A 27133-nucleotide genomic window follows, 5' to 3' on the forward strand; every position below is an offset into this window, starting at 1 on the left:
GAGACATGAGGAAGAGAAGGAGGAGAAGGCGGTGGCAGCCTCAAGGAGAGGTGGGGGGATATGGGGTTGTATCTGTGGGTCACGGGGTGATGGGGATTGAGGTATTTAGCGCATGATCACTGATATAGTAGCAAGACTAAGGGACCTGCGAGAGGGAAGAAATGGTGATTTTGTGTGGTAAGAGTTTGCGACTCCTTCGTGTTTTGAGTTGGTTTCTGCTTCTGAGAGCTCTTTTATTTAGTTTTTGGCTTTTTGGGGTATTTCTTGCTTCACCTGCGGTTGGTACGTGGTAAGTATTTACTTATCCGTATGTGTTGTAAAGTTGTTTTTTCTTTCTCTTCGATCAGGTAATGTATTGTTAGTGATTAAGCCTTGAATTGGAAATGGATGGCTGAGATTAAACTAGCTCATAAGCTATGATTGTGCCGGCTGTCATAGTAGTTGACTTTGTTTTAGATATACTCGTGCAAGACACATGAGTATGAGAAGCATGTGATGCATGTGAAATTTGTGACGGTTTCTTCTTGTATTCTCTCTCAGCTTGCGTCCTTTTGTTCCGGGTCATGGAGCTGCAATGGGCGGTGATCTGGGCAATTAGAAGGGACTAAGGGGTGTGATACCCAAAAAAAAGTTGTGATAATCAGCTCCTCGATGTTTCTAGTAAATTTTAGGAACGACGTTGATTAATTTTCAACTTCAAAGACTAAGGTGACGAACAACGTCACTTTCAAGGATCATTTATGATAAAAATCCAAACTATTTCAAACATGCATTTTTCACATAATTCATTACTACGTAGTATTGAGGCAAAATTGCAAAAAATTGCTTAAAAAAAAAACAAATAATAATAGACCAATAGAAGGTGATCCTCCTAACATTCTTTTCACTGAAGAATTTCAAAACAAAAATCAATTTAATTTATTATTCAAATTTGCTACATGTAAATTGTAATCGTTAAAATGGCTCGACAATGAATGCTTATAATTTGTTTGTTAACCAGAATTTGTAGCCGCCACAATCTAATCAACTCAAAGCTTTTCCCTTCCTTCTGCCATAAACTGTGTCAGTCAACAAATCCAATTGCTGTAGGAATCTACCATTAGTAAAAGCTCCCTGAAAGTTTTAGAGGAAAAAGGCACCGTGTAAGCAGAAACCTACGCAATTCGGAAAAGCCGAGAACTCAATAATCCTAGACCCAAAACTATACCTCTAAACTATAAGCCGAGAACCAGAGCAACTATGACGATAAGTATGCATGGCCTTGCAACAACACCAGCTGAGGTTGACCTGCAGGAATCACGAAGCTGAAGTCAGTATCGATACAGATAACCAAGTTCTTCGGTTTATATTACACCGGAACACATGAATGCTTTAAAACAATATGTAGTATTGATAGATTGAAACCTAGAAGCCACCACCGGTCCCAAATCCCTTGTAAATTTCATTTCTTTCTTTTTCTCATCAAGTTTTGTTATATGAACAAGCTTGCAGGAAAACAGGATACCTACTACGTAGCTGGTCCTATATAGATATACATGTATGAAGGGTTTACCTTGTTACAAGCTCCTTTACTGACTCAGTTTCCAGTCCGAACCCAAACGGGAAAAGTGGATCAGTGTGAATCACCAACATTCATTGGGAGTTGATCGACATTTTTGAACCATGTTCTTGGAAGCTTTCCACTGAATCCATGATCCCCAAAAAGGACATCAGTAATGCCTTGGCCTTCAGAGCCCGGCAACCATGCTGCCACCAGACCACCAATCGAGGAAACATATGGTTCTATTACAATAGGTCTGCCAGTTATTATGATAACAATGCACTTGACACTTTCACACACATTGCTAATGACACTTGGGCCAGGTTCCGCCATCGTTAGGTTTGGGCTGTCTCCTGCAGTCTCAGAATAAGGATGCTCGCCAACCACAACGATGGCATATGCAAAGTTGTTGGACTTTACAAAATTACAATCAGGATTCTCACTGTAGATAACTTCTGTGCTTGAGTCGACTGCTGATTTTATAGCACCAAGGATCGTAGTCCCTAATCATGAAAAGGAAGTTTTATGAAAAATACAGCCAAGATTAGATACATTTATGTACGAACATCCTATACGCACGGGAATATATTTCCATACATTCTAATAACTGTGAAGACGATTTTCTTGTTGCAACTAACCAGCACCTATGAAATCTTTTTATTAAGTGCTTAATGTTCTATTTTGTGAATATTCAATTCTATCATTTTGTGAATATATTTCAATACAGAATATTATGTATTTTAGACACCTTACCATGCAATTGTCCATCCACCACATTGGCAGCCCAGATTATCAGCATGACTGCCGGCGACTAGAATTTTAGACACCTTCTTGGGAAGAGGTATGACTGGATCTGTAATGTTCCTGCTTTTCCCATTCTTCAAAAGCACGACGGATTTTCTGACAGCCTCCTTGCCAAATCTCTATGATCCTGGTAATGTTAAATTAAAATACAAAAATGATTGATTCATGTCAGTAAATCAATAAATACAAAACTTACTAAGCAGTCTTTTGGCCACATTGAATGTAACACCAATTTCAAAGGAATGTCCATTCTAATTTTATCGAACTATATACATCAATCAAATGACCAATAGGAGGGTTGCAAATCCTGATAATTGATTATCTCGGATAAACTGACCTGGCTTCCAAGCTCATTGACTAGGCTGAAATCAGCCAACGGGTTCTCAAAAAGACCCATGGTGAACTTGACAAGCAGAATCCTTCCCACAGCATCATCAATACGATCCATTGGGACAACGTTATTCTTGACCAGGTTAATGAGATCATTAATGAATTCTTTATAGTTGATAGGGAGCATGACCTTCAAAACAAAGAGAACCATTTTCAGAGTTTTATAATTTCGAACCAGAATAGAAAAAGAGTTTTATATAGTGTAAAAGAGATGCTATTGTCTTCTTTCATTTCTGTAAGAGGTTTTTATATAAAATAAGCCACGAACCATGTCAATTCCAGCTAGAACTGAAGCTTGGACAGAGTATGTGTAGTCTGAATGTGGCGGCGAGGTAATCCTGTCAATACCCTCCCAGTCTGATATAACAAAACCCTGAATGTTCAACCAAAAACATCATGTGCTGTTAGCATGAAACAATGCATAACACAGATAAAGGTACAATACAGTCACCAAAATGAAGCACCTATTGTGTGACCGATAACAACCAGAACTCGAGATCAGTGATATTTTTGAGTTATAAACTTATCACAAATACCTTAATTTCATATTGAATCTGAAATTTCAACTCATTAACACAGATGAAGCTTAAAGACGCTAAAAAGTGGGAACTGATGCAAAACAGGATAAATCATATAACTGATGCGGTACTGATGTATGCTAGGCACTTCAATTGTATCAAGAGAAATGCGCAAAAACTGCATCAGAAGTTTGTTTGAATGTATTATGATGGCTACAAAGACACTAATCTGTAATGGCTACAACAACAACATCTAAGCCTTATCCTACTAAGTGGGTTTTGGCTGTATGAAATAAAGATGACGTTAGAGGGGAAATACAAGAAAGTATGTAAATGCAGCGAACCCATCTATAGACACCAAAAGTGGTAACATGGGAAAGTGAAGAATCATGCTAATCACTAAGCAATGTCCAAGAAAACCTGACCGCATTAATGTGTAATGTGGAAGTAATTTGAATTTGATTAGATAATATTGGAGGTATTAAAACCCAACATGTAGGAAATGCACAAGGTTGAGAAAGGCAATAAAAACAGATAAGGCTGACAGCATTTGAAGAATAAGAAGAGATTGAGGGAAAGAACAGTTATAAAGCAGTCAACTAGCCACGATAAAGAGCATATATTTTGAAAATCTGTAATTTAAGCTATGAGATGCCAAGGAAGAGAAAACCACACAAATAAAAGTACTGATAATTGCAATATGCAAAGGTTTTGGTGCCAAAAACCTTTCTTTGAATTCATGGTAAGATTTAACACTGCGCATGCTAGTTTCGTGCTTAAATCAAATCTCGGTACATGGATGAGACATGATTGCACTTTATATCTTTCTGTGCATGTGATTGTTAACTCCAGAAAAACTACAACAAGCTTGGATATTAAATAAAAGTGAATAAAATGATACCTTAAATTTAAGGAAGTCCGTAATTAGATCACGGTTTGCATGCATCTTTTTCCCATTCCAACTGGAGTAGGAAATCATCACGGTTGAGACACCCTTGATGATGGAGTCAGAATACGCAGGCATGTGGATGCTAAGCAATTCCTGTTGGTCAATCACAGTGTCGTACTCATTAATGCCCTTGCTTGTGCCACCATCACCAACGAAGTGCTTTGCACAAGCTGCATCCTTTTTACTAAAATATAATAAATAAATAAATAAATACATATATCAGGAATCACTGAAAGCTTGAGTAGTTTAACATTAGTAAAGGAAATAAAAGATAAAAAGAACCACTAAATTCATTTGATTTATTAATTGAATCCATAACTAGAAAAACACGACGCGTGTTCTCCAAATTATATTTCAGCCAAATTATCTTCCCTAAGCTCACAAAATCCAGTAAATTGAGATCATGAACAATAGTTACAATACAAAGGATTGTATCTTTTAAATCAAAAGAAGGAAAAATGAAAATGGAATGAACAGAGAAAAATAAAAAAGGAAAGATAGAAGTATGCTTATTTTCATAAAATTCGTACTTTCCACCAACGTATGGCGCTCCTTTCTGAGAATTTGCAGGGATATCTCCCGTAAACCTGGAATAATCTCCGTCATTTCTTGCACAATTTTGTGGTCTTCTCTGTAGCTTTCGTAACACCGGCCCCATCTTGGATCTCTACATTCCTATATAGGATGTTCCAGGCAATGCACAGAAGTCATCAGATGGAGAAAATATGAATGCACTCAAAGGACATTGTTAAGCATATAAAAGAAGAAAATGCTGAACGCGTAAATCCTTTTGCAATGTATTATTTACCACAATGCAAGGAGCAAATACATAAGGAATCCCTGTAGCTCGGGCTTCAAGAGCAGTTGCAGAACCAATGCTTCGTACCAGTTCAGGGTCCCTGTGTACTGGAAATATTTAATAGAAAGAAGACACATTCAATGAACTATAAAACGAAAAACATCTAAAAGGATTTTGAAATGCATGGTTAGTTATTTTAATACTTGCTGAAGTATAATAGAGATTTACTTGTAAGGATTTGACCCTAATGGGACCTTGTTGTAGTTATAGAGTTACAGAGTGCTGCTTTTAAACGACGGTGACAGATCTCATCCTTTGTGTAAAAATAGAACAAAGCCCTATCATGTTTTGAAATGAAGCAAATAGAATCTGAAACTTTTACCTGCCTGGTAGCTCCAAGCCCAACATTATGTGGAAATATTGTAGCATTGTAGACATTATTGTGTCCATGAACAGCATCAATGTGATAGATCATAGGAATGCCCAAACGACTAGATAGAGCTCCCTTCTGAAATCCGTTAATCATGTTAACCCAGTCTTCAGCACTCGCTTCTGGAAGTGGTGCACTGCCACCACCGCTCAATACACTACCTGCACAAATCAGAACACATCCTCACTCCATTGTCATAACATCTGTGTGTTCAATATTTTTCTCTTTACCGAAAGTCTTACTCCCTCCAAGGCAAAAAAGAATGGGGCAAAAGGAGAACAATCTGAAGGCTTGTTAATTGAATAAAGAAGAACCAATCTCATAACAGGATATGTTCTTGCTGCCTCCAGATTCAAAGTGATACTTCCTGTTTAGCTTGTACAAAGTTAGAAATGCAACAAAAAGAGGTAATGTGTGGTTTTTGGTGACACCAAGGCAGGATTCTAGACATATGTTTAGGGAAAATTGCACAGTAAGTACAAAATCCTAATATTGACATCTCAAACACCCTATGCAGAGACATTATCTCTGCAGAATAACCTCAATTGCAGGGTTTTTTTACCAACTGCACCCCTTCGTTTTGCTATTCATTTTGCTACTTCAACCATTTTATCCGTATATATAAATTAAATCACTAGAGAACACCCCAACTCGTGCGTAAACTCCTTTCTTAATAAGATAAAATCCACAAGAAAGATATACAAGAATTGTGTTGTGCCATCATAAAAAGTCACTTAACAGCTTGATTTGAAGATATAACAGGAATGAAATGCGGACAGTATGAGACAAACACTAGAAATCAAACAATTTATGTTGGTGTGCATCAAACACAGTTGAAGGTTGTATTGAAATAGATACATTACATACCAATGAAGTAAGTTTTCATGGTATCAACAGAGGCAACACTCCTATCAATCTGCGTGTTGAAGGTGAGATGAGGCTTCCTTTCTAGCATTTATACAAGAATAGAATAAGAATTGAAGAATATCTTTGTTGACTTAATCTAGTAGAATATCTAACATTTGTATCAAAACTGGTAGCTAGTCGTTAGTTAAATATCTGAGACTCTCCAAGTATAGACATTAAAGCTGAAAGGGTCATGTAAAATGTAAGTGGAAAAATTTAGGAAGCTGCTTTTAGCTTTCCAGAAAAGTTATCATGCAGAATGGTTTTTGTGAGTGCTAATTATCGTGCCGAACTTGATTTAGTTTTCTGATAGAAATGGATTGTTATTGATGACAGATTGTTGGATTTATTGGTGTAGAGAACGAGCGGCAATGCTGTCTGACTACAGTTTTGATGAGGTCGAAGGTATAACCTTTTAAGTTCATGTCCCCTGTTGGCCTAGAATGTAATAACTTGGGAGAGATTTTAATCTGGTAGTTATATTACTCATGATTTGTTATGGCTTTACCAGGCTGAGGTGCCAGCTGCTTTCACTTGGTTGCACATGCATCAGACATGGCTGGACAGTTCGGAAATTAAAGAACAAGAAAGATGGTTAGTTTTGCTTCCTAACCAGGTCTGCATCTATTTTCTTGGGTCAAGATCGGGAGACACATTTTGACACACTTTCTTAGGGTCGGGATCAGAGGATCTGATTCCATATTGTTTACACATCTATCTTGAATGCTGTGTTCAGAATCCGGTGGTTAATTCCAGGTTTACTGGTCACAATAAGGCATCCTTGTACATATAAGTTACCAGGACCAGGTCAAACTACATGGTGACTAAAGTTTGATTGATGTGTAGGCCAATTGCAGAATCCTACTGCTACGAAGTACACAATCTGATATGTTAGTTTACACAATGTGATGCAATAAGTACTACATTCGGCTGCCGTAAATTAATTCTCAAGTTATTCCATTTCGTTTTCAGTCTTCCAGGTTTTGTTTTTGCTTTTTTGAAAACTGAAAACTTGTTCAGCAACTATTTTAGTTTTTACTAGAAAATGTGTCCGCGCGTTGCTGCGGGACTTGAATGCATCACCTTGAATTGCATGAATATTATACATTTTACCTGAATAAATTTAACACAATCATAAATGAAAAGAGGGATAGATGAGTGAATGAAGTTAGTAAGATATGCAGCTTCGTTTTTATATACATTCAACTGAGCTGACATGAAAATACATTGTACAATGAATAGGATGAAACTGAACGTTTTGGTTCCCTAACCTGAAACCCCTCGTCTCAGGCACCCAACACCTCTCTCCCTCAGAAGATTGAGACTACTTTTCATATTTTCATTTTAATGTACCAGCAAGGAAACGATAGTATAATACAAAATTAGCAGTTTACAGAGAAATATAAATATTGTTTTCAAGGAATTAATATGATTGCAAATGTAATAGCTCCATACATAGTCAGGTAGGATAAATGATGGAAGACGCACTGAAATTTGAGGTCCATAAGTTGAGAAGAGTCCATAGCATTGATCCATATATGGATAGCTTGCACAAATCTACAATTCAAGCTCCGAACAAAGTATCAATTTATCAGCAATTGTGACATTCATTATTCCTAAAAAAGTTATTGATTCACAAATAAACAAATGAAAGTAATCGGAAAAGAAACGCTTACCACATGCTAGCTGAATCTGAACTCAAAATGACCAAGATATTATCCCAGCAATGATCACAAAGAGATTGCTGCCGGGGACTTCTGTCCATCCCCTAATATATCCATTAAAAAACGTCACAAAAAGATTTACGGTAACTGCCAAACTATTATAATTATATGGTTCTATTGGCATATTCAGAATTCAAAATAAAATCTGGCAGTTGTTTGCACTTGTAAAAAAATTTCTCTTTACAAAACTACATAAATTGTAATGACCCAAGAAATCAAAATTTGATTAGGCATTAGAAACAATGTTACCTTTTGGAGAAAAGATTGCTCAACCAAACGGAAGCCCAAATTTAAAACAGCAACTGAATGAAAATCTGATGTTATAAAATTCGTAAGAAGTGTGTAGTGCGTCTAATTTAAAAAGTCTCTCACACGTGTGTAATTGCATGTAGGGCACCAGATTTATACGGAAAAAAAAAAAAAAAAAAACCTTGATACCAAAGGACTGCAAAGGATTGCTTTGTCATAGAAAGTAAAAGAATAAATTGAATCAACTGAACATGCTTCTTGCCAACCAACAAAGTAAAACACAGGGCAACAAAATCACAAATCAACATAGGCATCTCTTAAGAATTTAAATAACCAAGATTTCGATGAACTGATTGTAATCATTTGTGCATAGATATGTCACTATTTACATAAAACACGTGAAGGACAATCAGTTTAGAGTTTCAAAATATAAAATATTAAAATTTCCATAAAAGATAAGCATTGGGAAACAAAGTTGGCATCTCACCTTCCACAATAGGTCAACAAATCCTTTGATTACGCTTTAGCTTCTTGTTTAACGGAAAACACAAATTCATTGTTCAGAATATCATAATTTCATGGAATGGTTCACCTTTGAATCAAGAACTCCCTTGTTTTATGTATGGTACTGATAATCAACTCATAATATTGGATCTCAATTTATTTCAAACTTTTATGCATTTTTTACTATTCTAGGATCCATTTAGGCAATCTCTTAGACCATTAGTTTGTTCCATTTGACTAAAATTAAAAACAGCACATCCGCTTGCTGCTTAGTGACTTGATAAGCCAGTCAAAGATAACATGTAGAATGCAAATATGGATCAGGAAAAACAACAGCTATAGAATTGATTATATAGAAGAAAAATACATACTTATTGTGAGGTTATCCCAGCTATCCACTATGACCCAAAATATATATAGCAAGTAAAATCTATGGCAGCAAAGATCTCACGTATATAAATCTTACATAAACTTTGTTTTTGTACAGTGTCTTCTCCCTTCAATGACAGTTTGTTTCTTATCCAGAAAAATAAAATGAGCAGGTTAATGATACTCACATGTGCAACAAAATGCTAATCCTATGGTCTAAAGTTAACTGAGTTTTTTAGTGTAAAATCCCTAATTTCACTGCATTTCGATTGATCACAGTTCGTGACTTGTTAAACTTGATATATCCTTAGACATTTTGGGAACTTGACAGCTTAAATTTTCTTTAGTCACAGATGTGCTCATAAAAGCAAATTACAGCGACCCAATCTATACTAAAAACTTGGAGAAGGGACTCAATTAGTCAACGAACAGGTGCCTCACCTTTCATGTTAAAGACCAAAGAGAGAAAACCAAGCCGAACTCTTCAAAATTCATTGGCACACATGCATCATCGGCTCAATTGAATGTATAATGCATACTTAGATACAACCATTCAAACAATTGTTATAGATTGATATAAGCCTCCAAACTTCAAAAAAATTGAAACCTTAAAAAAGCAAAACATTTTTTCCTTCATATTTGAACTGTTTCGATTAGCTTATCTCTCTATCACTTGATTCATTATTTCTAAAGGAAGTTATAATCACTACCAAAACAGCTTAATAACAGTTGATTATCTCTAAAAAAAAAACAAGAGGGAAAATATGAAATACTAACTGTACTCAAAATCCCAAATGCGTAACACATGGTTCTAATCTAAACCCTGATTCTAAAATTTAGAATTGGACACAAAAATGAAAATTGGAATGATTAGCATGGAAATGAGAGAGGGAGAAGGTCTTCCTTACCAACGACGATGAAATCCAACTACTATTTCAAGCTCCCTCAATCACAACCTGTAGGAAAATATCAAGCCCAAACATAAGTTCACTAAAATCCGAATTCAATATAATCAAACACAAACAAAATACCAAAATTATAAATAAATAAAAAACTAAACTAAACTATAAATTAAAACTTTCAACTAAATACCCCAAAATTTAAATTACTTACCAGTAACAGATTTCTCTGAGTAATCAACTTCTCGATTATGGTCATCGAACACAAAATTCTCCAAAACTGCCAAACACTTGCAACCATATTTGATAAGAATTTGAAATATCACTCCAATCATGACACAGAACATAAACATTTCGTGCTAACTGTCATTTTTAAAGTAGAATGTTCAATTAAATCATGATGTTAAGTACCAGTCCCAAATTTGATAGCATTCCAAATATCTGGTTCCCAGTTCTTTGACAAATCAATGCACTTGGCATAGCAACCACCTTCAATGTTTGACACACCATTGTTGCTCCAGCAGTGCTCATCAAATCCAATTAGATACCGATTATGATCCGTAGACAGAGTCGTCTTCCCAGTGCCTGCAACAAACATCCTAGGATCAGTTACACAAACACAAAAGAAACTGAAACACAAAAGATTGATGTATCATCGCCAATTGATCATTGCACACATAAAATTATCATGATTCATACCTCTGCGTCGATATGGAATTTTATAAACTGGACAAATGGAACCCGATTTCATTGACTTCACGGTGCAAATGCTGTAAAAAATAAGCAAACACTGGCAATATGATCAAGCACATTCCAAGTATTAATACATCTAAATAAAACCTAACATTCATATGCGAATAATAATGAAGGTAGAGATTACTTGCAGAAGAGATGATTGCAATTGAGTGAATCCGCAGAACTCAGTAGACTCAAACTGCAAAACAGATGGGGAAAAATCAAACCCATTAACAGAGTGAAGAGAAATTTTAAATCTTTAAATGAATTCTAGACAAAATCATGTAAAGGGTCTGTTTTGGCTACCGAGAAACTTAGTATACATTTGAATATTATAACATTTTAATACAAAAATTTAGCTTTATTCAGATGGGAGAGATCAAAGGTTGCATCATTTAGCTTCACACATGGCTACAACACAATTTCAAAAACTCTGTCATCTCAAAGTCACATTCTTTATCAAACTCCCACTCCGGAATCGAACAGAGGTTGATAACGGACAAAAAGAAATACAAAGTACAAAATATAATCAATATCATCAGTCGAAACTTGGTGCAAAGGGTGAGGGGTCAACCATATGACTTTTTTCCCCTTAACCTCTGCTTGCATGGACAAACAACGGAAGAATTCATACCCAAATAACACAATAACATAAAATGCACAGTTGAAGATTTGATAAGCAGTGTACAGTACATAACCAAACCTGATAATATATGCCTTTAACAGATACAAAGACTTTACGCAATTTATGAGTCCAAGATATGTAAGCTTGTCATTCATGACTCAACCTGGTACGAAAGCAACACCAATATTAAGGGAAGATTCCACGAAACGATTAACTCCTAGAAGTAACTAAGCATCATTTCATACTTCAGAACTCCTTTTTTTAGAAAAATTCAAATATACCTTTCGACAGTTATGAATGTGTTTGACATCAATTCTGTCCTCAATAGCTGAGGCAGTCGTCTATATCTCTAAGTGCATCAACGAATTTTGGATATCTGCAATTCCAAACATACCAAACAACAACTGTCAGAGGCCCTACATACAATAACAGACATGCAACTAATTTTTTAACAGTAAGAAAAACCCAACAAACCTCTGCAAAATAATTCTATCTAATTTGTAAGTGGGTCTTCTTTCTTTCAGGAGAGCAGCTCATTCCTTGTTCTTCTTCGCATCGGCTCTCTTTACTTTTCTTTCGTATGCTTTTATCTCTCTCAACTACTCGAGTAGCGGTTCATGCTGAATGAAAGAAACATCCTTCAAGTAATAATAGGTATGGTGATTTCCTTTCACCTTTTTCTTCAGCTCCCAAGGGAACACGCCCTTTAGAATACACAATTTTCTATAATTTCCAACAACATGCACATATATTAAGCAATCATACAATAATTCAACCGATAAATCCGAATAATGCACAAACCCTAAACCCTAGATTAACATAAATTGCATAAATCATGTGAAAATACAGAAATTACAACTTGAATACCAAAGACAGACCTGAAGAGGGGAAGACTGACTTGAAGCTGCTTGACAGCTTGTGACCTGGTGACGTACCTCGCGGCATTTCCTTCCTTCTTCTTTCCCTGCAAATTCGAGGGACAATCAACTGGAAGTGTGAGAAAATGGTGAAATTAAATATTGGAAATTGTTCTTTTAATACTTATGTATATAGGAGAGCTTATCGGAGATGGAGGAGGTGACCTAGAATTTACTGCAGGCCTGTAATGCTTATGCTTCACCGGGGCCTCGATTTGCAAATAGAGGCTTGGCCCAATTGAAACGAAGCACAGCCTCTCTCCCCCTTGAAATCTGAAATCCCCACCCAAAAAACCACGCACGGGCCTTCCTGACGTGAACAGTGGAGTAAGACGACATAGGCGAGAGAAGAGATCGGCGAGGGATCTGAGGGAAATTACAGAGTGAGAAAAATTTTCAGAAATCTCAAACCTTCCATAAAAAAAATCAAAGTGAAAACCAGGAAGAGATTGATACCTTACCAAACGTTGGGGGTAGCCCAAGTTGACCGAAATGGACGAAACCTTGCTCGACCTCTCTCTCTGTCCACATGAGAAAACAACATCACCCAAAAGGTCAGAGATTTCCAAAACCAAAAGGAAATTAAGAGAGAGAAACGGAGGAGAGTGAGAGAGAGAGAGAGATCGGAGTACCGTTAGTTAAATCGTGGACGGCGTCGGTTCTCCGATCACTGTAATCCCTGAAGATCTTTTCGGCCGTTCGCCGACTCGAGCCCATCTCCCTGCTCCTCTCCTTCATCTCACCGAAGCTCTCGAGCTACAGAAATGAAGGCCAGACACTGCCATTCGTCCCTGAGGCATCCCCTCATCACCGACTCTGTTCGTAACCTGTCAACCCTAAAGAATACACACACCCATGCTTTCCGCTCTGTATCTCTCTCTCTAAAATGGGAGAAAATCCCAAAGATCCTGGCAGAGGAGCTAGCAAAATCTTTCTCTCACTCAGTCCAAATCCGTAGCTCCCATCCGTCTCCAATCTGTCAGGCCCTGTGTCTCCCTCCTCTGTAGGCTCTCTGTCCCCCTCTCTCCGCTCGCCACAGCGACACCCAGCTGTCTCCGAGTCAAAAATGGGAGCCATTATCTCTCTCAAATTCGTCAGCCATGATGTCCCCTTCCCCTCTATCTCCCCAAGTCAAAGCTGAAATGCAGGCCCTGTGTCTCCCTGCTCTGTAGTCGCTCTGTCCCCCTCTCTCCGCTCGACACAGCGACACCCAGCTGTCTCCGAGTCAAAAATGGGAGTCATCGTCTCTCTCCAATCTGTCAGCCGTGATATCCCCCTCCCCTCTCTCCCCGAGTCAAAAGCTGAAATGCAGCGAACGGTAGAAAATCAGTTCTTAAGCCTGAGTGGCAATTGTGTAAATAAAACGAAAGTGTGTTAAAAGCAACTGAGTGGCAATCCTGTAAATAAACTGAAATGTGGTCCAAAACACTGTTCATTTCTACAGTGCAATTTCGCCTCCTTCTTTAGACTAAAGTAATAGTTAATTTGGTTTGTATATCAGCTTTTTTTCGTATATTTTTCGGTAATTTTATTTTGTGTCTCTGGCTTCCAGTTTCAAGGATGCACATGAAACCCAATAATCTGCATCCGAAATCTTTCAGTGGAGTTCGACTTCATTTGCCCGTTGTGAAAAGGTCAGCTTCAGTAGTTGTTAAGGCCTCCTCTGACATTGATGGAACTGCTGCCGCAAATGAGGGCAGTGAGCCCCTTCCAGATAGCAAGGAAAAGACGGTGGTACCTGTCGACAAGCTTCCTTTGGAGTCAAAGCTGCAAGAGCAGCTAGAGCAGAAGAAGAAGATGCAACTGGCGAAGAAAATAAGGCTTCGCAGGAAGCGACTTGTTCGCAAGCGAAAACTGAGAAAGAAAGGCAGATGGCCTCCATCAAATATGAACAAGTTAAAGAATGTCTGAGGTTTACCTCATGCTTTCTTGCAGGTTTAGTTCTGACCCTTTTTGTTTATGCGGACGCGTGATTTTTGTTATTGCAAGATCAAATGTCTCTTCGTATTGATGTAATTTCTTAGTTTGAATCTTGATGATGTCAATGGAAATAGTCCTTACGTTTTTGCAAGGTTTTGATCATCCCCTGGCTTGTTCAGGGCTGTTCTCCAGTTTTATAGCTGGATCTTTCTTCCAAGACATCCAATGCAAGCGTTCTTTTTTGCTTTGGGCGAAGGCTGAAGATCTATTTCGGATCTGGTGTGTGGATCTTTCCTTTAGCTGGTGGAGAAATAAAGTTTTGAGTTTGCATCGATATATAAAGAGGAGTGGCCGATATTTCACTAGTGGATCAGCAAATTCATGCCGTCTTTGATGACGAGCAAGTACTTTGGCCCTCCAACGGGGCGGTGGGGGAAAATTGAGCGGAATGGCAATTTCCCCTTTGAGGTGCATCTTTGTTGAGTGTTGCTGCGACACTAGTGTTTAATGTGAAGCAGATCCTATTGCTAATTTGTTGTCAGCTCTAATGAGTTTTGTCTGTTGTACCGGGTTTCAATATTTATATGGCAAAACCCCTATGCGGGGCTGATTGTATTATTCCTAACATGTAGTTTGCTCCCGTATTCCGAATGAAGAAAATCCTCCCTTCCACCCGAAAAAGAGAGTTTTGGTTAGACATGGTATTTGTGTCATGTTTTTCGTGTTCGTGTCGTTTTCGTATCATACCCGATATCTTAACGGGTCATATCGTGTAAAACCCGTTAAAATAAATAGGTAAAATGACCCGACCCGAAATCAACCTGATAATATTAACAGGTAATGATCCAACCCATTACCCGTTAAGGAAAATATATTTTAAACCAATAAATAATCAAATAAAAAACATAATACTTAATAAGTATATACATTCTATATTGTCACATCCAAAACATAAAAACGCATTTTTCTTTTAAGTATATTTTCGCTTACCTAAATTGATTGTTCTAGCCTTTTTCTTTGCAAGACTCATATTTGTATTGTCTATACTTTCACTTTTAAGATATCGTTCTGTTCCCATTATAATCTCCACGAACTCCTCATCACTAAGGTTTACTGAATATGAATCTCTAGCATCCATTGCTTCTGAAACAAAATGAGTATAAATTAATTAATAGCTTAAATAATTAAGTAAAGTCTTTAATAGTTTTTTAATTAATGTACAAGTGTAAAAAATATAGAAAAATATATAAACACTTGTAATGACAAGATTTACAACTTTCATGACACGCCCCAATCCCGACATACGTCCAGGATTGACACGTGATGTCACCAAGAATTTGTATCTCTAACATATACCCCCTCCGGGATATGTGCAAACACAACTCACAATCCAACTACATAGTAATTTTTTGTACACTTTATGGATGCATCTAACCTTCTCGTTAGACTGCCTACGTACCCTCAATAGGGATCAAACCATTCGTAGTTCGACATTCACAAAATCAGACGTTTATCCCACTAAGTTCAAGCAGAAAAGCATAGCATTCCTCAATAATCATTTATTATAACCTGACAGCATGAAATTCCTAGACTCGGGCTACATAACAAACCAACATGTCGTTCAAGATTCTCATTCCATCCATCGTATAACTTCCATGTTTTCAGGACGATACTTCCATCCACAGCATGTAACACATCAATTAACCAACAAAGCACATATTATTATCAAGCCACACTGATCAACTAAAATAATTATAATTGTCACGCCCCGATCCCGATATACGTCCAGGATCGACACGTGATGTCACCAAATACTCATCTCTAACATACCCTGCCTTTGGAAAAAGGTAAAACATAACTTAAGATCTGACTGAACAAATATTCTTCGTAGACTTTATGGCTGCATCTAACATCCTCGTTAGACTGCCTATGTACCCTAAATAAGGACCAAGTCATTCGTAGTTCATTACTTCAGTACACTCGAACATTCATCACATAAGTCGATATGTCCCAACAAAGTATCACCATGAAAATCATGTAGTCTTTTAAAGAACAAACGACGAAGCACAATTATATTCTCTCGCCATATTTATCAACAAATCAATCATAACAATAACAATGTTATCCAACATAATAATCCCACAAGACGAATAACATTTCCACTTCATCCATCCCATAAATCATCACGTTCCCACATAAAATCACATTTCATAGCGTGTAACATATTAAAGAATTAACAAAGCACAACATTAATCTCCAGAAATATTAATCAACTAAAATAATCATAATAACAACACTCATATCCAACGTCACTCCACAATCCCGTCAATTAAGCAATTAGTGAATCAAGATGTACGATCTTAGCATTTAATTACGTTCATCAAGCAATGCGATAACAAAACATTTCACGAATTAACCAAGAATAGCTATATAATTCCCCAATTGGATTATGAGTAATAAACATGGTAATTCTGATTTATTTTCACAATATCTATTGTGGGTAGTTCCCATCTACTCAAATTTAGGATTCTAAGATCACCTTACGGAATGAATAAGAGCAAGGATTCCGGACCACTCAACGGAATCCAACAACATCGGGTTCCGGACACTCAACGAAACCAAAATATCAAGCAGTATCTCGTAATCTACCCAGACCTGTCATATGTAATGTCAATGCCTACATTATGGGATTGGTGCCCTGCCAAATCAAGCATTCAGATAAGCTGCGAGGCTCAGGTGAGCGACAATAATATAAGCATGTGATACAATAATAAAACCAGCCATCAATCACAATTTATAAACCTTGAATATAAATCATTCATAAGAAATCAATACCAAACTTTTAAAAACTCTGAATGAGTCACCTAGACATCCAACGGTTCGTCTAAAACAAATCATAATATTTCACAACCATAATTTCACACAACACAATGAAAAGTAGGGCTAGAGGGATGCAATTCGGCAGAAGCCTACATAAGTAACCAAACAGGAAGTGGCCCCCTAAAGCGGATTAACCAAGCAGAGCCACCCCTAAGAAAGTAACCGAGCAGGCAGTGACCCCCCAAAGCGGATTAACCAATCAGAGTCACTCCTATAGCTATTAGGAAGTGATCACCCAATGCGGATTAACCAAGCATGATCACTCCTAAGCATACATGGCCATAAGGATCGCCCAATGCTGATTACCCAAGCGCGACCCATGTATATAGTATGGTCCCCCAATGTGGATTAACCAAGCAGGACCACTAGTGACCCCCCAATGCGGATTAACCAAGCAGGGTCATAGTCCACTACTAGCCCTCAATTTACAAAACATTTCAATATGCAATTCGAATCACCTTTCCCCAAATATTACCGATCCATGAATCAAATCACATTTAATAAATAGAGATCGATGGCCAAATATAAAAATTAACAATTTATAGGAAACATAATTATAAAACCATTCCATATTCACATAAATTAAAGTCACTCACATTTCATCATATCATACCATCTATGCCAATCAACCACCTTTCAAATATGCACGTCAAATCACATATCACGATCATCATCAGTACACAAGCCAAATCATGTTTGATAAACGTAGGTCTATGGCTAAATATATATATATATATATATATATATATATATATAATCACATTTCAATAGAAATCACATTATAAAACCAAGTCATATTCACAGATGATACCAATATAAGAAATCAAGGTAATAACCATATCACATATGTTCAAGTCACTCTCTAACCAATGTAGGCCCACTAGACTTCACTTAAGTCTCCCATAGTACTAATTTTATTATTTAGAACATATCGAGACATGTTAACCACAATTCAACTCTCGGTCAACAATAGGGTCCACCACTCTACGTAATTCGATCTTAAAGATCCGCACATTGGATTTATGATCCATAACTTCCCAAAGTCCACATTATGCTTCTACAATAACATATTAAAATTTCATTATGATCCAACGGTCAGATTGTCGTCAATCACACAAACAAGTGGTGGTCCAATTTGATCACCACACCAAACAATTTAATTTTTTGGAAACCGAGCTAGACATAGGTTCACAGGATCACCAGAAGGTTTTTGAAACCTAGACAACACTCGTGAACAATCCCACGCACTGCCACACGCAGTGGTAGTCAAGATGGATGGTTTAGAAACCCCGAATTTTCAACATTAACTAGATGAGCTCAAATTTACGTGGTAGCTAGAGCTCAACAAGGGAAACACTTTTCACAACTAGGCTGACGATAATTTCTAACCGAAAACCATCCAAATTCACCGGAGAAAACCGGATTTCTAGAGTTCTAAACACCCAACTCTAAAATGAATACGAAAGCACAAACTAAGCATACCAACTTGAAGATTATGAAGAGTAGATGAAGTTTCATACCTCACTCGAAGGAAAGGGGTTGCCGGAATCATCGGAAAAATGATAAAACTGCCGGAAAACTCGTGGGCTTTGCAGCGTCGAACTGCAAAGATGGAAGAGAAATTGGGAAATCTAACACCACAGAGATGTAGGGTTCGTCAAGAGCTTTCCATGGACACCAAGATCACCCAAAACGGAGCTTGGATGAAGAAGATACAAGCGGGTCATGTTTTGTGGGTTTTCGGGTCCAAGTCTCCCCTAAAACGGGTTAGTAGCAGCTCCCTTGCCCATTTTTCAGAAACCTCCCCCTTTTCTGGAGGTCTCACTCCTATTTATAGCATTTTGGTAAAATTATCAAAATGCCACCGACTTCAAACGACTCTAATTTTTCCGTTTTGACTCGGAAATAAGATATGTTTACGCTTATGCGCTCATGGAATCGAACTCTACCTAACCAATTCAAGAGTTGATCGAAAAGGTTGAAAAAATTAGAAATGACTAAAGTACCCCTCGCTTTTTTTTTCTCAAATTTGGAGAATTAACGAACTAGTTCCAATCAAATCATCGAAATACGTCAAGAATAAAATAAAATAATAATTTTTGGGGCCGGGATATCACAATAATAATGACATTCATAACCGAGGTCATTCCACAATCCCATCAATCCATCAATTCATAAATCAAAGATACATGATCTTAGCATTTAATTATGTTAATCAATGAATGCAATAACATATCATTTCACAAATTTAACCAATGAACTCTATATAATTTCCTACTTGGATTATGAGCAATAACATGGTAAATCTATTTTATATTCACAAGGTCTATTGTGGGTAATTCCCATTCACTCGAATCTAGGGTTCTAGACTAATCTTATGGGAACGAGCGAAAGCAAGGATTCCGGACCACTCAACAGAATCCAACAACAACGGGTTTTGGACCACTCAACGGAACCAAAATATCAAGCGGTTTCTCATAATCTACCCAGAATTGTCATATGTAAAATCAGTGCCTACATCATGGAAATGGTGCACCCGCCAAACAGAACTTGGATAAGCTACGTAGCTCGGGTGAGTGACAAGAATACAAGTATGTGATATTCAATTAAAACAGACAATCGATCACAATCTATAAACATCAAGTATAGAATCATGTTTTATGGAATCATAATCAAGTCGCTGAAAACTCCGTATGAGTCACCCAGACATCTAACAGGTTTTTCTAATTCAAACCACAAGATTTTAAAAAACCAATTTTAATATGTACATTAAAAACTAGGGCTAGAGGGACGCATTTTAGCCGAAGCCTACATAAGCAACCAAATAGGAAGTGGCCCCCCAAAGTGGATTAACCAAGCAGAGCCATCCCTGAGAAAATAACCAAGTAGGCAGTGACTCCCTAATGCAGATTAACCAAGCAGAGTCACTCCTACAACTGTTAGGAAGTGATCACCCAATACGGATTAACCAAGCATGATCACTCCTAAGCAAACATGGTCATAAGGATCGCCCAACGCAGATTAACCAAGCGCGATCGATATATAATATGGTCCCCCAATGCGGATTAACCAAGCAGGACCACTAGTGACCCCCCAATGCGGATTAACCAAGTAGGGTCAAGATAATCAGGTAGGTAATGACCCCCCAACGCGAATTAACCAAGCAGAGTCACACCTACATAACTGTTAAGCAGTGATCACCCAAGGCGGATTAATCAAGCATGATCACCCCTTATGTATAAATGGTCATAAGGATCGCCCAACGTGGATTAACCAAGCGCGATCCATATTGAGTATGGTCCCCTAATGCAGATTAACCAAGCAGGACCACTAGTGACCCCTAATACAGACTAACCAAGTAGGGTCATAGTCCCCTCCTAGCCCTCAATTTACAAAACATTTCAATATGCAATTCAAATCACTTTTTTCACAAATATTACGAATCCATGAATCAAATCACGTTTAATAAAAATAGATTGATGACCAATTATAAAAGAATCACATTTTAACAGAAAAACACATTTATAAAACCATGTCATATCCACAAAGGATATTAATATAAAGAATCGGGTAATCACCATATCACATATATTAAGGTTACTCACCAAGACAAGTCCGTAAAGCTTCACTGAGTCTCTAGTAATACTAATTTTAGTAATTCAAATGGTTCAAGGCCTGTTGACCAAACGTCAACGGTGGGGTCCACACCCTAGTAATTTAATCCGGAAGATCCGCATATCATAATCTAGATCTGTAACTTCCTAAGGTCCACATTATGCTCAAAGAACAACATACTAAAATCTCACCGCGATCCGACGGTCGGATCTCCGCCAATTGCTAGAATTAAGTGGCGGTTAACAATTAATTTTATTAACTTAGAAATCTAATTCGGGAAGATCCGTATGTCGGATTCCCAATCAATCAGTTTTAGTTATCCTCAAATATTATGTTCTATAACACATTAAGGTTTGGTGACGATCCAACGATCGGATTAGCAATTCATATTTTGATCAAGTAATGTATCGTAATGAAACTAAGTTCAAACAATCAATTTACGTCATATGGATATGAAACATGAACCCAGGGCATCTAATAGTACTTAAAAAGACATCGTTGGCCCACTAGCCACGCGTCGTTGCAGGTGGCGGTCGGCCATCCCGACTCACTGGAAAATTCAACTATTTCCAAAAATTCTCAAGTTTTACCAGAATGAATATCTCAATGAGTAGAGTAAGTTTCATACCTGTGACCAAGGCCAATTTTTACAGTAAACACCTCAAATGGCCCACGAACTGCCAGAAACCCTTGATTTAGGTGACTTCAATACGTCACCTCCGGTGCTCCGCCGCCTCCAAGGTTGTTTGGGCTTTGTTCCTGGGTTCAAGGAGATTCTAATGGTGGTGATAATTGGTGAAAATCGTTTCAATAATGGGAGAATAGATGGCAAGGGGTTCCCGCACCCACCGATGCGGTTTTCATAATTTCATGGCTAAATTTCTACAATTTTGGGTTTTAATGGGTAGAGGGAAGGTCGTGGAACATTTTTCAAGGGGTTAGATAACGTGGTTTGCTGGAAAAACCGATGAAAAACCATTGGAGAAGATGAAAAAACCGGGTCAGGTCAAGAAGTGGAACCGGGTCGAATAGGGGTCCGGTTCCCCTCCTTCCCCCCCTCTCCTTTCCCCTCCTTGCTTCTCTTTTCGATTGGTCCTTCTTCCCCCTCATTTTCTCTCATTTCCCTCCTTTCTTTTCTTTCCTTTCTATCCCAGCCATCCATCTCTTCTTTTGCTTTCATTCTAGCCACACACGTGGCACATCTTTTGCTTCAGATTTTCTGGAGCCTTCTAAATGAGGGCAAAATTACAAAAATATCCCTAACTTTAAACGTTAATAACTCTCTCGTTATAACTCCATTTCACGAACGATTTACGCCTACGCGTCAAACTTCACTCTTCGTAACTAGTTTAATTAAAATCTAAATTCAAATAAATTAATATAAATTCCTGAAAGATAAAAATCTCAACAATACAAATATGTAGATTATAACAGTGAAATCCGGGAACATGATTTCACATTCATGAAGAGCTTAACTTCGAAATTTGCCACTATAATCATATAAATCATAGATCAAAATTTAACCGTTGATTGTTGTTTACATTTACGCTTTATTGTTCTCATCAAATTTTTTTTTTCTTCAGATTTTCTTTTTTGAAAACATGATCTATTAGAGGATGCAGGAAGATAAACGGTTTGGATCGTTGATATTATATTCAGAGTTTTACGATTAGTGAAAAATATTGCTTGATGTTTATAAAGTTTCTACAAACTATATGACATCGACTCATCTTTCAGTTAACCGTAAATATCGAAACGTGATATCAAAGATCTGAACCATTCATCTTCTTACATCCACCAGATGATCATGTTTTCAAAAAAGAAAACTTTAAAAATGAAATTCAGTAAGAAGAATAAAGCGTAAATGACAATCGATGGTTAAATATAAATTTAAGGTTTATGGATCATAGTGTTGGATTTTGAAGCTGGCCCCTTCGTTAAAGTTGTAAAGCTTGTCACTATGAGAGATTGTATATATTTTTTTACATTTTTTTTACACTTCTACAATAATTATTATTAATTTTATTAATTTTGCCCTCAAATAAAAAACATTATTCATGAGGGTTTGGAGGATTTTAAAAATCTAAACAATAATGTAAGTGTAACCATTATCTACTCCTGGAGGAATAATGATGAATCACAAGTGTTCATATATTCTTTCACATTTTTCATACTTGTATGTATTTCTTCTTAGTTTTTGCCTATACAAATACTTTACTAGTTTATTTTAATTTTGGACAACAACATGTTAAGTAAAATTTATCCTAGTAATGATGATAAGGAACTCTCATAATAAAAATAAATAATGACTAAAACTTTTTATTTTTTAACTTATATAGAATAATAATACAAAACTATATATTTAATATAGAATATATTGTATTTTTTTAATATGGCTATTGTATTTTATAATAAACCTTTTAGTAATTAAACTTTAAAATTATCAAAATAATTTTTTTTCTTAACGGGTCGAAACGGGTTACCCACTTATTACTTGCATGTATACCCGTTATTAACGGGTTCTTAACGGGTCACCCAATAATGACCCGATTAGTTATCGTGTTGACTCGAAACCCTTTATTTTCGTGCCGTGTCAGAAACTGCCGGATCTAGTTTTGGTCACAAATGGGCACCCCCCATCATTTTTGTTTTAACGGTGGTGCATTTTTGCTCAACACCATAAATTATGGTGTATGATCACCATACTCCTCATCATGATATGTCCTTTCACTTAACCTTTGTTTTTTTTTTTTTTTTTTTGGTTTAGAAAATGTATATTTAATATTAAAGTTAACCAAAATTAGTTGAAATAACACGTGTCAGAAGATGAGGTGTATGGTGAGCATACACTAAAGTTATGGTGATGAACAAAAATGCTCTCGTCTTAAAGGTGAAAACCAACCAATGTCTCCTTTTGATATAATTCTATTATATATGTTTTATTGTCCTAATGTGGTGCATATGTGGATCCTAAAAGTCTAATTAGGTTGTTCCACATGGAAAGTAATTTATTGTGATTATTTTTTTGGTCAAGTAATATATCTTTCATTACATTAACAAGACCCAAAATGAACCGGGTAAACAACAACAAATAAAGTAAAGTCCAAGCAAAATGATAACGACAATCCAAGATATAACGGGAAGCCTACACAAGCTTAGGCTTGAATGTTGCAAAAGCAAAGACCACACCGCCACCGCCGTCACATCCTCAGAGGAAGCCAAACTCTGAATTGAGAAAGTAGCCACCAGATCCAGGTCCCCTTCACGAACCCCCACAAATATATACAAACAAAGTATCATATGGGTAAAGAGTGAGGCTAAGGGGTTTGTAAAATACCCCACACTTGGCCTTGATGAGGATTCGGCATGCCAGTTGGGGTAGGGGAAGTGAGGGAGGGAAGCGGATCTAATATCCAATTTTCTGAACGGAGCCTGCTGACCTAAGCACATAGTGGGATGGGATGAAGTATCACAGCTAGGGATGAGAGAAGAAGGAAAAATAAAAGACATAAAGCAGCAAGCGAAAAACGCCAGATAAGGACCATGAAGTCCAAATCTGAGACAAACTCAGGGGATAGTTCAGATCTGGCTCAGGAAAACTAAGATAAAAATCCCAAGGAAACTAAGAAAGAAAAAGGAAGAGGAGGTGGATGCAGGAGGGGGAATGGACAGAGGAGATGAGAAGGGAGAAAAAGAAGGAAAGGGCAAAGAAGAGAGGAAGGAAGGAGGAAGAAAAGGAGTAGCGGGCTGCTGCCTACCCCGAGTAAGAGCAAGGGGTGGCGACTGAAACTTGAAACTGTAAAATGAGGGGTTGCTTATGGATATGGAATTTGGAGTTCACACGGAGATATAGAAACTGTGTGTTTTGCTTATTTATTATGATTTAAAACCATAAGAACAAGTAGTGGATTGGTGTTTGGGGCAGGTAGTAGAAGAGAGTTTTTTTTTATCAATCATTGTATATGGGTGGAAAAAAAAAGTGAAGATAAAATGGGCTGTGAGAAAGCATAAGAAAAAAGATATGAGATCAATGGTGTTTTTCTTGCAGATTATGAGGATAGAGGTTCAGATAGTTGGGTTTTCATAGGGTTTGAGACATGATAGTCTGAGAAGAAGATACGCCATATTTAACAATACGCTCGCATGCGCGTATTTCATTGTATTTGGAGTTGTTTTATTTATTTTGAATGTCAAATAAAAGAGTTAACAAAGCTATCTCTTAGTTAAATCATAGGACATTTGACAAATTATTAGCAAAAAGAAGACACAATAGAGACCAAAAAAAAAACAGGGACATCAGACCTGTGACCAGTCACAAATGGTGGCTCCCATGAGTGACGCCACACCAACCCATTTACCAGTTTATATAATTGAGTAATTTACCTCTACACCCACATCTGTTTTAAGGTGTAACTGGAAATGGAATATAAAGTTTATACAAAAATTAATGGCTGAAGTTAAAATTACTGGGTTTATATAAATTGTTTTTTTTTTTTTCTAATCAAGTCTTCTCTAAAAAGATTGATCTGATTTAAAAGTCATCCGTCTATATTTGTGATATGCCACTCCAAATTTATTATTTGTTTTTAGTATTTTGAATTTCTAGGTGTATTTGATTTTTATTTATTTATTTTACAGCCTTGAGAAAAGTGATTTGATGGACGATTTGGTCATTTTACATTTCACTTTGGTGTTTAGAAGTGGGTTTAGAGGCATGATAGAGAAATCATTGCAATCTCGTCATGCGACGGAATGACATTCTCTATATGTAACTGCTCTAACTTAATATCTTCTTTATATTTCTTTTCTATACTTTGAGCATTTTGATTATATGGCAAATTATTGCAAATTTTGAGGATGAAATTTTTATAAATGTTAGCTGTGACTAGAAACTCTCTAAACTTGTTGAGTTGAGTTGATTTGGCACAGTTTCGAAGCACTGCACCTATGATTAATGCCATGTTACCAAACAATGAGCAAAATGAGGCGGTGGCTGATGAGGAATCCCTCCTCCCCCGTAGAATTTTGACTGTTCCTGAGGAGTCAAGCTATGTGGAAGGGATGAGGCAGCGACATTTGGAAGAGATGAGGCAACGACGTCGACGTTTGGAAGAGATGAGGCAGCAACATTTGGAACCAATGAGGCTACGTCGACGTTTGCAAGAGATGAGGCCGCGACATTTTTAGTTCCTTGAGTTAGGGCATCTCCAATGGGGCTTTATCATCCATAAGGCTACCACATTTCAAGCCTTAGCAAGAAATTTCATCCCCAAGTCTTAACAAAAAATTTCATCCCCAACGAGCCGAAAAATAGGGCTAGATCTGTCACTGGGGCTAACAACTTCCTTTCTTGAGTAGCATAAAATCGGACTACATCTAGCCCCAAAAAACAATGGGTCCCACAAACAAAGTAGCAACCCATGTAAGCTAAATTCTATCACTCTCCCTCCACTTCCGAATACACTTATACTCTCTTTTAATTATTTTTAATTATTTTTCTTAATTATGTTTCTTGCAATTTGGCTAATTAATGATTGTTTTAAATTCCATAAAAATTAAAATTTCAAATTAATTTAACATTTATGGGCATTGATGGGTGAATTTTTCAAATAAATTTTTTTCAAAATTGTATGATACTAATTTACCAATTGGTGTTAGGTAAATTGTTGTATTATACGTGAAAATCAAATTATTTCAAATGATGAAGTGGGGGTTTGTTTCTTTCAACAGATGAGTTTGAGATAAGAGAATCTAATTCAACGAACAATTCATAAGTGATAAAATTTAACTTTGTCACAATTTGAACTTTTTAGATTGAAGGGTTCATTAAAAAAAAATTAATTTAAGATAACACGTCCAAAAATCAATTTAAGAAAAGCTAACACAAAACAAAAATCATCGCTTAATCAAATTACTACATAAATAAATATATAGAACTCAAAAGATATAGCCCCTCGTTGGGAGAGATTCTTTTATAAAGCCTCAAAGATTCCTCGAAGCGTTAAAATGGACTCTATCCACCACTTTTTCAGCCTTATATAGAGCTCCTTATTAGGGATGCTATTAGAGAGCACGCTTGGGGGAACTAGTATACATCAAGACAGCAATCATGGATCCGAAAACGACAATTTTTTCAGCACTTCGGGGTATATTTGGATCAGTGTTTGAGCTCTTCTATTTAGATTTTTGTTTTTCGCGTATTTCTTGTTCACCTGCGGTGGTACGTGGTCAGTATTTACTTATCTGTATGTATTGTAAAGATGTTTTTTCTTTCTCTTCGATCAAGTATGCATTGTTAGTGATTAAGCCTTGACGCTGATTTCTTGAGAGTTCAAGTTCCGTACTTAGTCTTGTTCTTAT

General features: G+C 36.9%; 2 protein-coding genes and 1 pseudogene across 16 annotated transcripts; 1 reads left to right on the forward strand and 2 right to left on the reverse strand.

The window, feature by feature from the left end:
- Nucleotides 1-894: 894 nt before the first annotated feature.
- On the reverse strand, nucleotides 895-6385 carry LOC137748011 (uncharacterized; annotated as a pseudogene). Its single transcript, XR_015951873.1, has 11 exons — nucleotides 6298-6385; nucleotides 5387-5591; nucleotides 5010-5100; nucleotides 4732-4876; nucleotides 4154-4385; nucleotides 3003-3107; nucleotides 2682-2864; nucleotides 2289-2471; nucleotides 1553-2109; nucleotides 1208-1287; nucleotides 895-1113 (listed from the first exon to the last, which is right to left on the reverse strand). The product of XR_015951873.1 is annotated as an uncharacterized LOC137748011 (transcript).
- A 1106-nt stretch (nucleotides 6386-7491) lies between these two features.
- On the reverse strand, nucleotides 7492-13656 carry LOC137748619 (phosphoenolpyruvate carboxykinase (ATP)). 13 transcript variants are annotated; one of them, XM_088682323.1, is made up of 15 exons: nucleotides 12991-13656; nucleotides 12820-12879; nucleotides 12524-12724; nucleotides 12320-12405; nucleotides 11916-12164; nucleotides 11723-11817; nucleotides 11520-11604; nucleotides 10962-11015; nucleotides 10781-10851; nucleotides 10493-10666; nucleotides 10296-10361; nucleotides 10091-10138; nucleotides 8797-8839; nucleotides 8013-8104; nucleotides 7492-7893 (listed from the first exon to the last, which is right to left on the reverse strand). In XM_088682323.1, exons 7-12 carry the CDS (start codon nucleotides 11594-11596, stop codon nucleotides 10128-10130), a joined length of 453 nt encoding a protein of 150 aa, XP_088538449.1. In that variant the 5' UTR covers nucleotides 11597-11604; nucleotides 11723-11817; nucleotides 11916-12164; nucleotides 12320-12405; nucleotides 12524-12724; nucleotides 12820-12879; nucleotides 12991-13656; the 3' UTR covers nucleotides 7492-7893; nucleotides 8013-8104; nucleotides 8797-8839; nucleotides 10091-10127. The 13 variants fall into 13 exon arrangements, with proteins under 13 accessions (XP_088538449.1, XP_088538474.1, XP_088538455.1 ...); XM_088682348.1 differs by having other exon boundaries at nucleotides 10296-10371; XM_088682329.1 differs by lacking the exon at nucleotides 8797-8839.
- Nucleotides 13657-13762: 106 nt separating this feature from the next.
- On the forward strand, nucleotides 13763-14973 carry LOC148698380 (large ribosomal subunit protein cL37-like). 2 transcript variants are annotated; one of them, XM_088682366.1, is made up of 2 exons: nucleotides 13763-14293; nucleotides 14458-14973. In XM_088682366.1, exon 1 carries the CDS (start codon nucleotides 13919-13921, stop codon nucleotides 14267-14269), a length of 351 nt encoding a protein of 116 aa, XP_088538492.1. In that variant the 5' UTR covers nucleotides 13763-13918; the 3' UTR covers nucleotides 14270-14293; nucleotides 14458-14973. The 2 variants fall into 2 exon arrangements, with proteins under 2 accessions (XP_088538492.1, XP_088538496.1); XM_088682370.1 differs by having other exon boundaries at nucleotides 14471-14973.
- Nucleotides 14974-27133: the final 12160 nt, after the last annotated feature.

This window comes from Pyrus communis, chromosome 2, assembly GCF_041283825.1.
Source record: "Pyrus communis isolate YQ-2024b chromosome 2, ASM4128382v1, whole genome shotgun sequence".
Lineage (NCBI taxonomy): Eukaryota > Viridiplantae > Streptophyta > Magnoliopsida > Rosales > Rosaceae > Pyrus > Pyrus communis.

Coding starts and splice junctions, on each gene's coding strand:
- LOC148698380 (XM_088682366.1), top strand. CDS start 13,919: ATGCACATGAAACCCAATAATCTGCATCCGAAATCTTTCAGTGGAGTT.
- LOC137748619 (XM_088682329.1), bottom strand. CDS start 11,596: ATGAATGACAAGCTTACATATCTTGGACTCATAAATTGCGTAAAGTCT. Junction 10,852..10,961: donor TGCAATCATCTCTTCTGCAA/GTAATCTCTACC, acceptor TATTTTTTACAG/CATTTGCACCGTGAAGTCAA. Junction 10,667..10,780: donor AATTCCATATCGACGCAGAG/GTATGAATCATG, acceptor TGTTTGTTGCAG/GCACTGGGAAGACGACTCTG.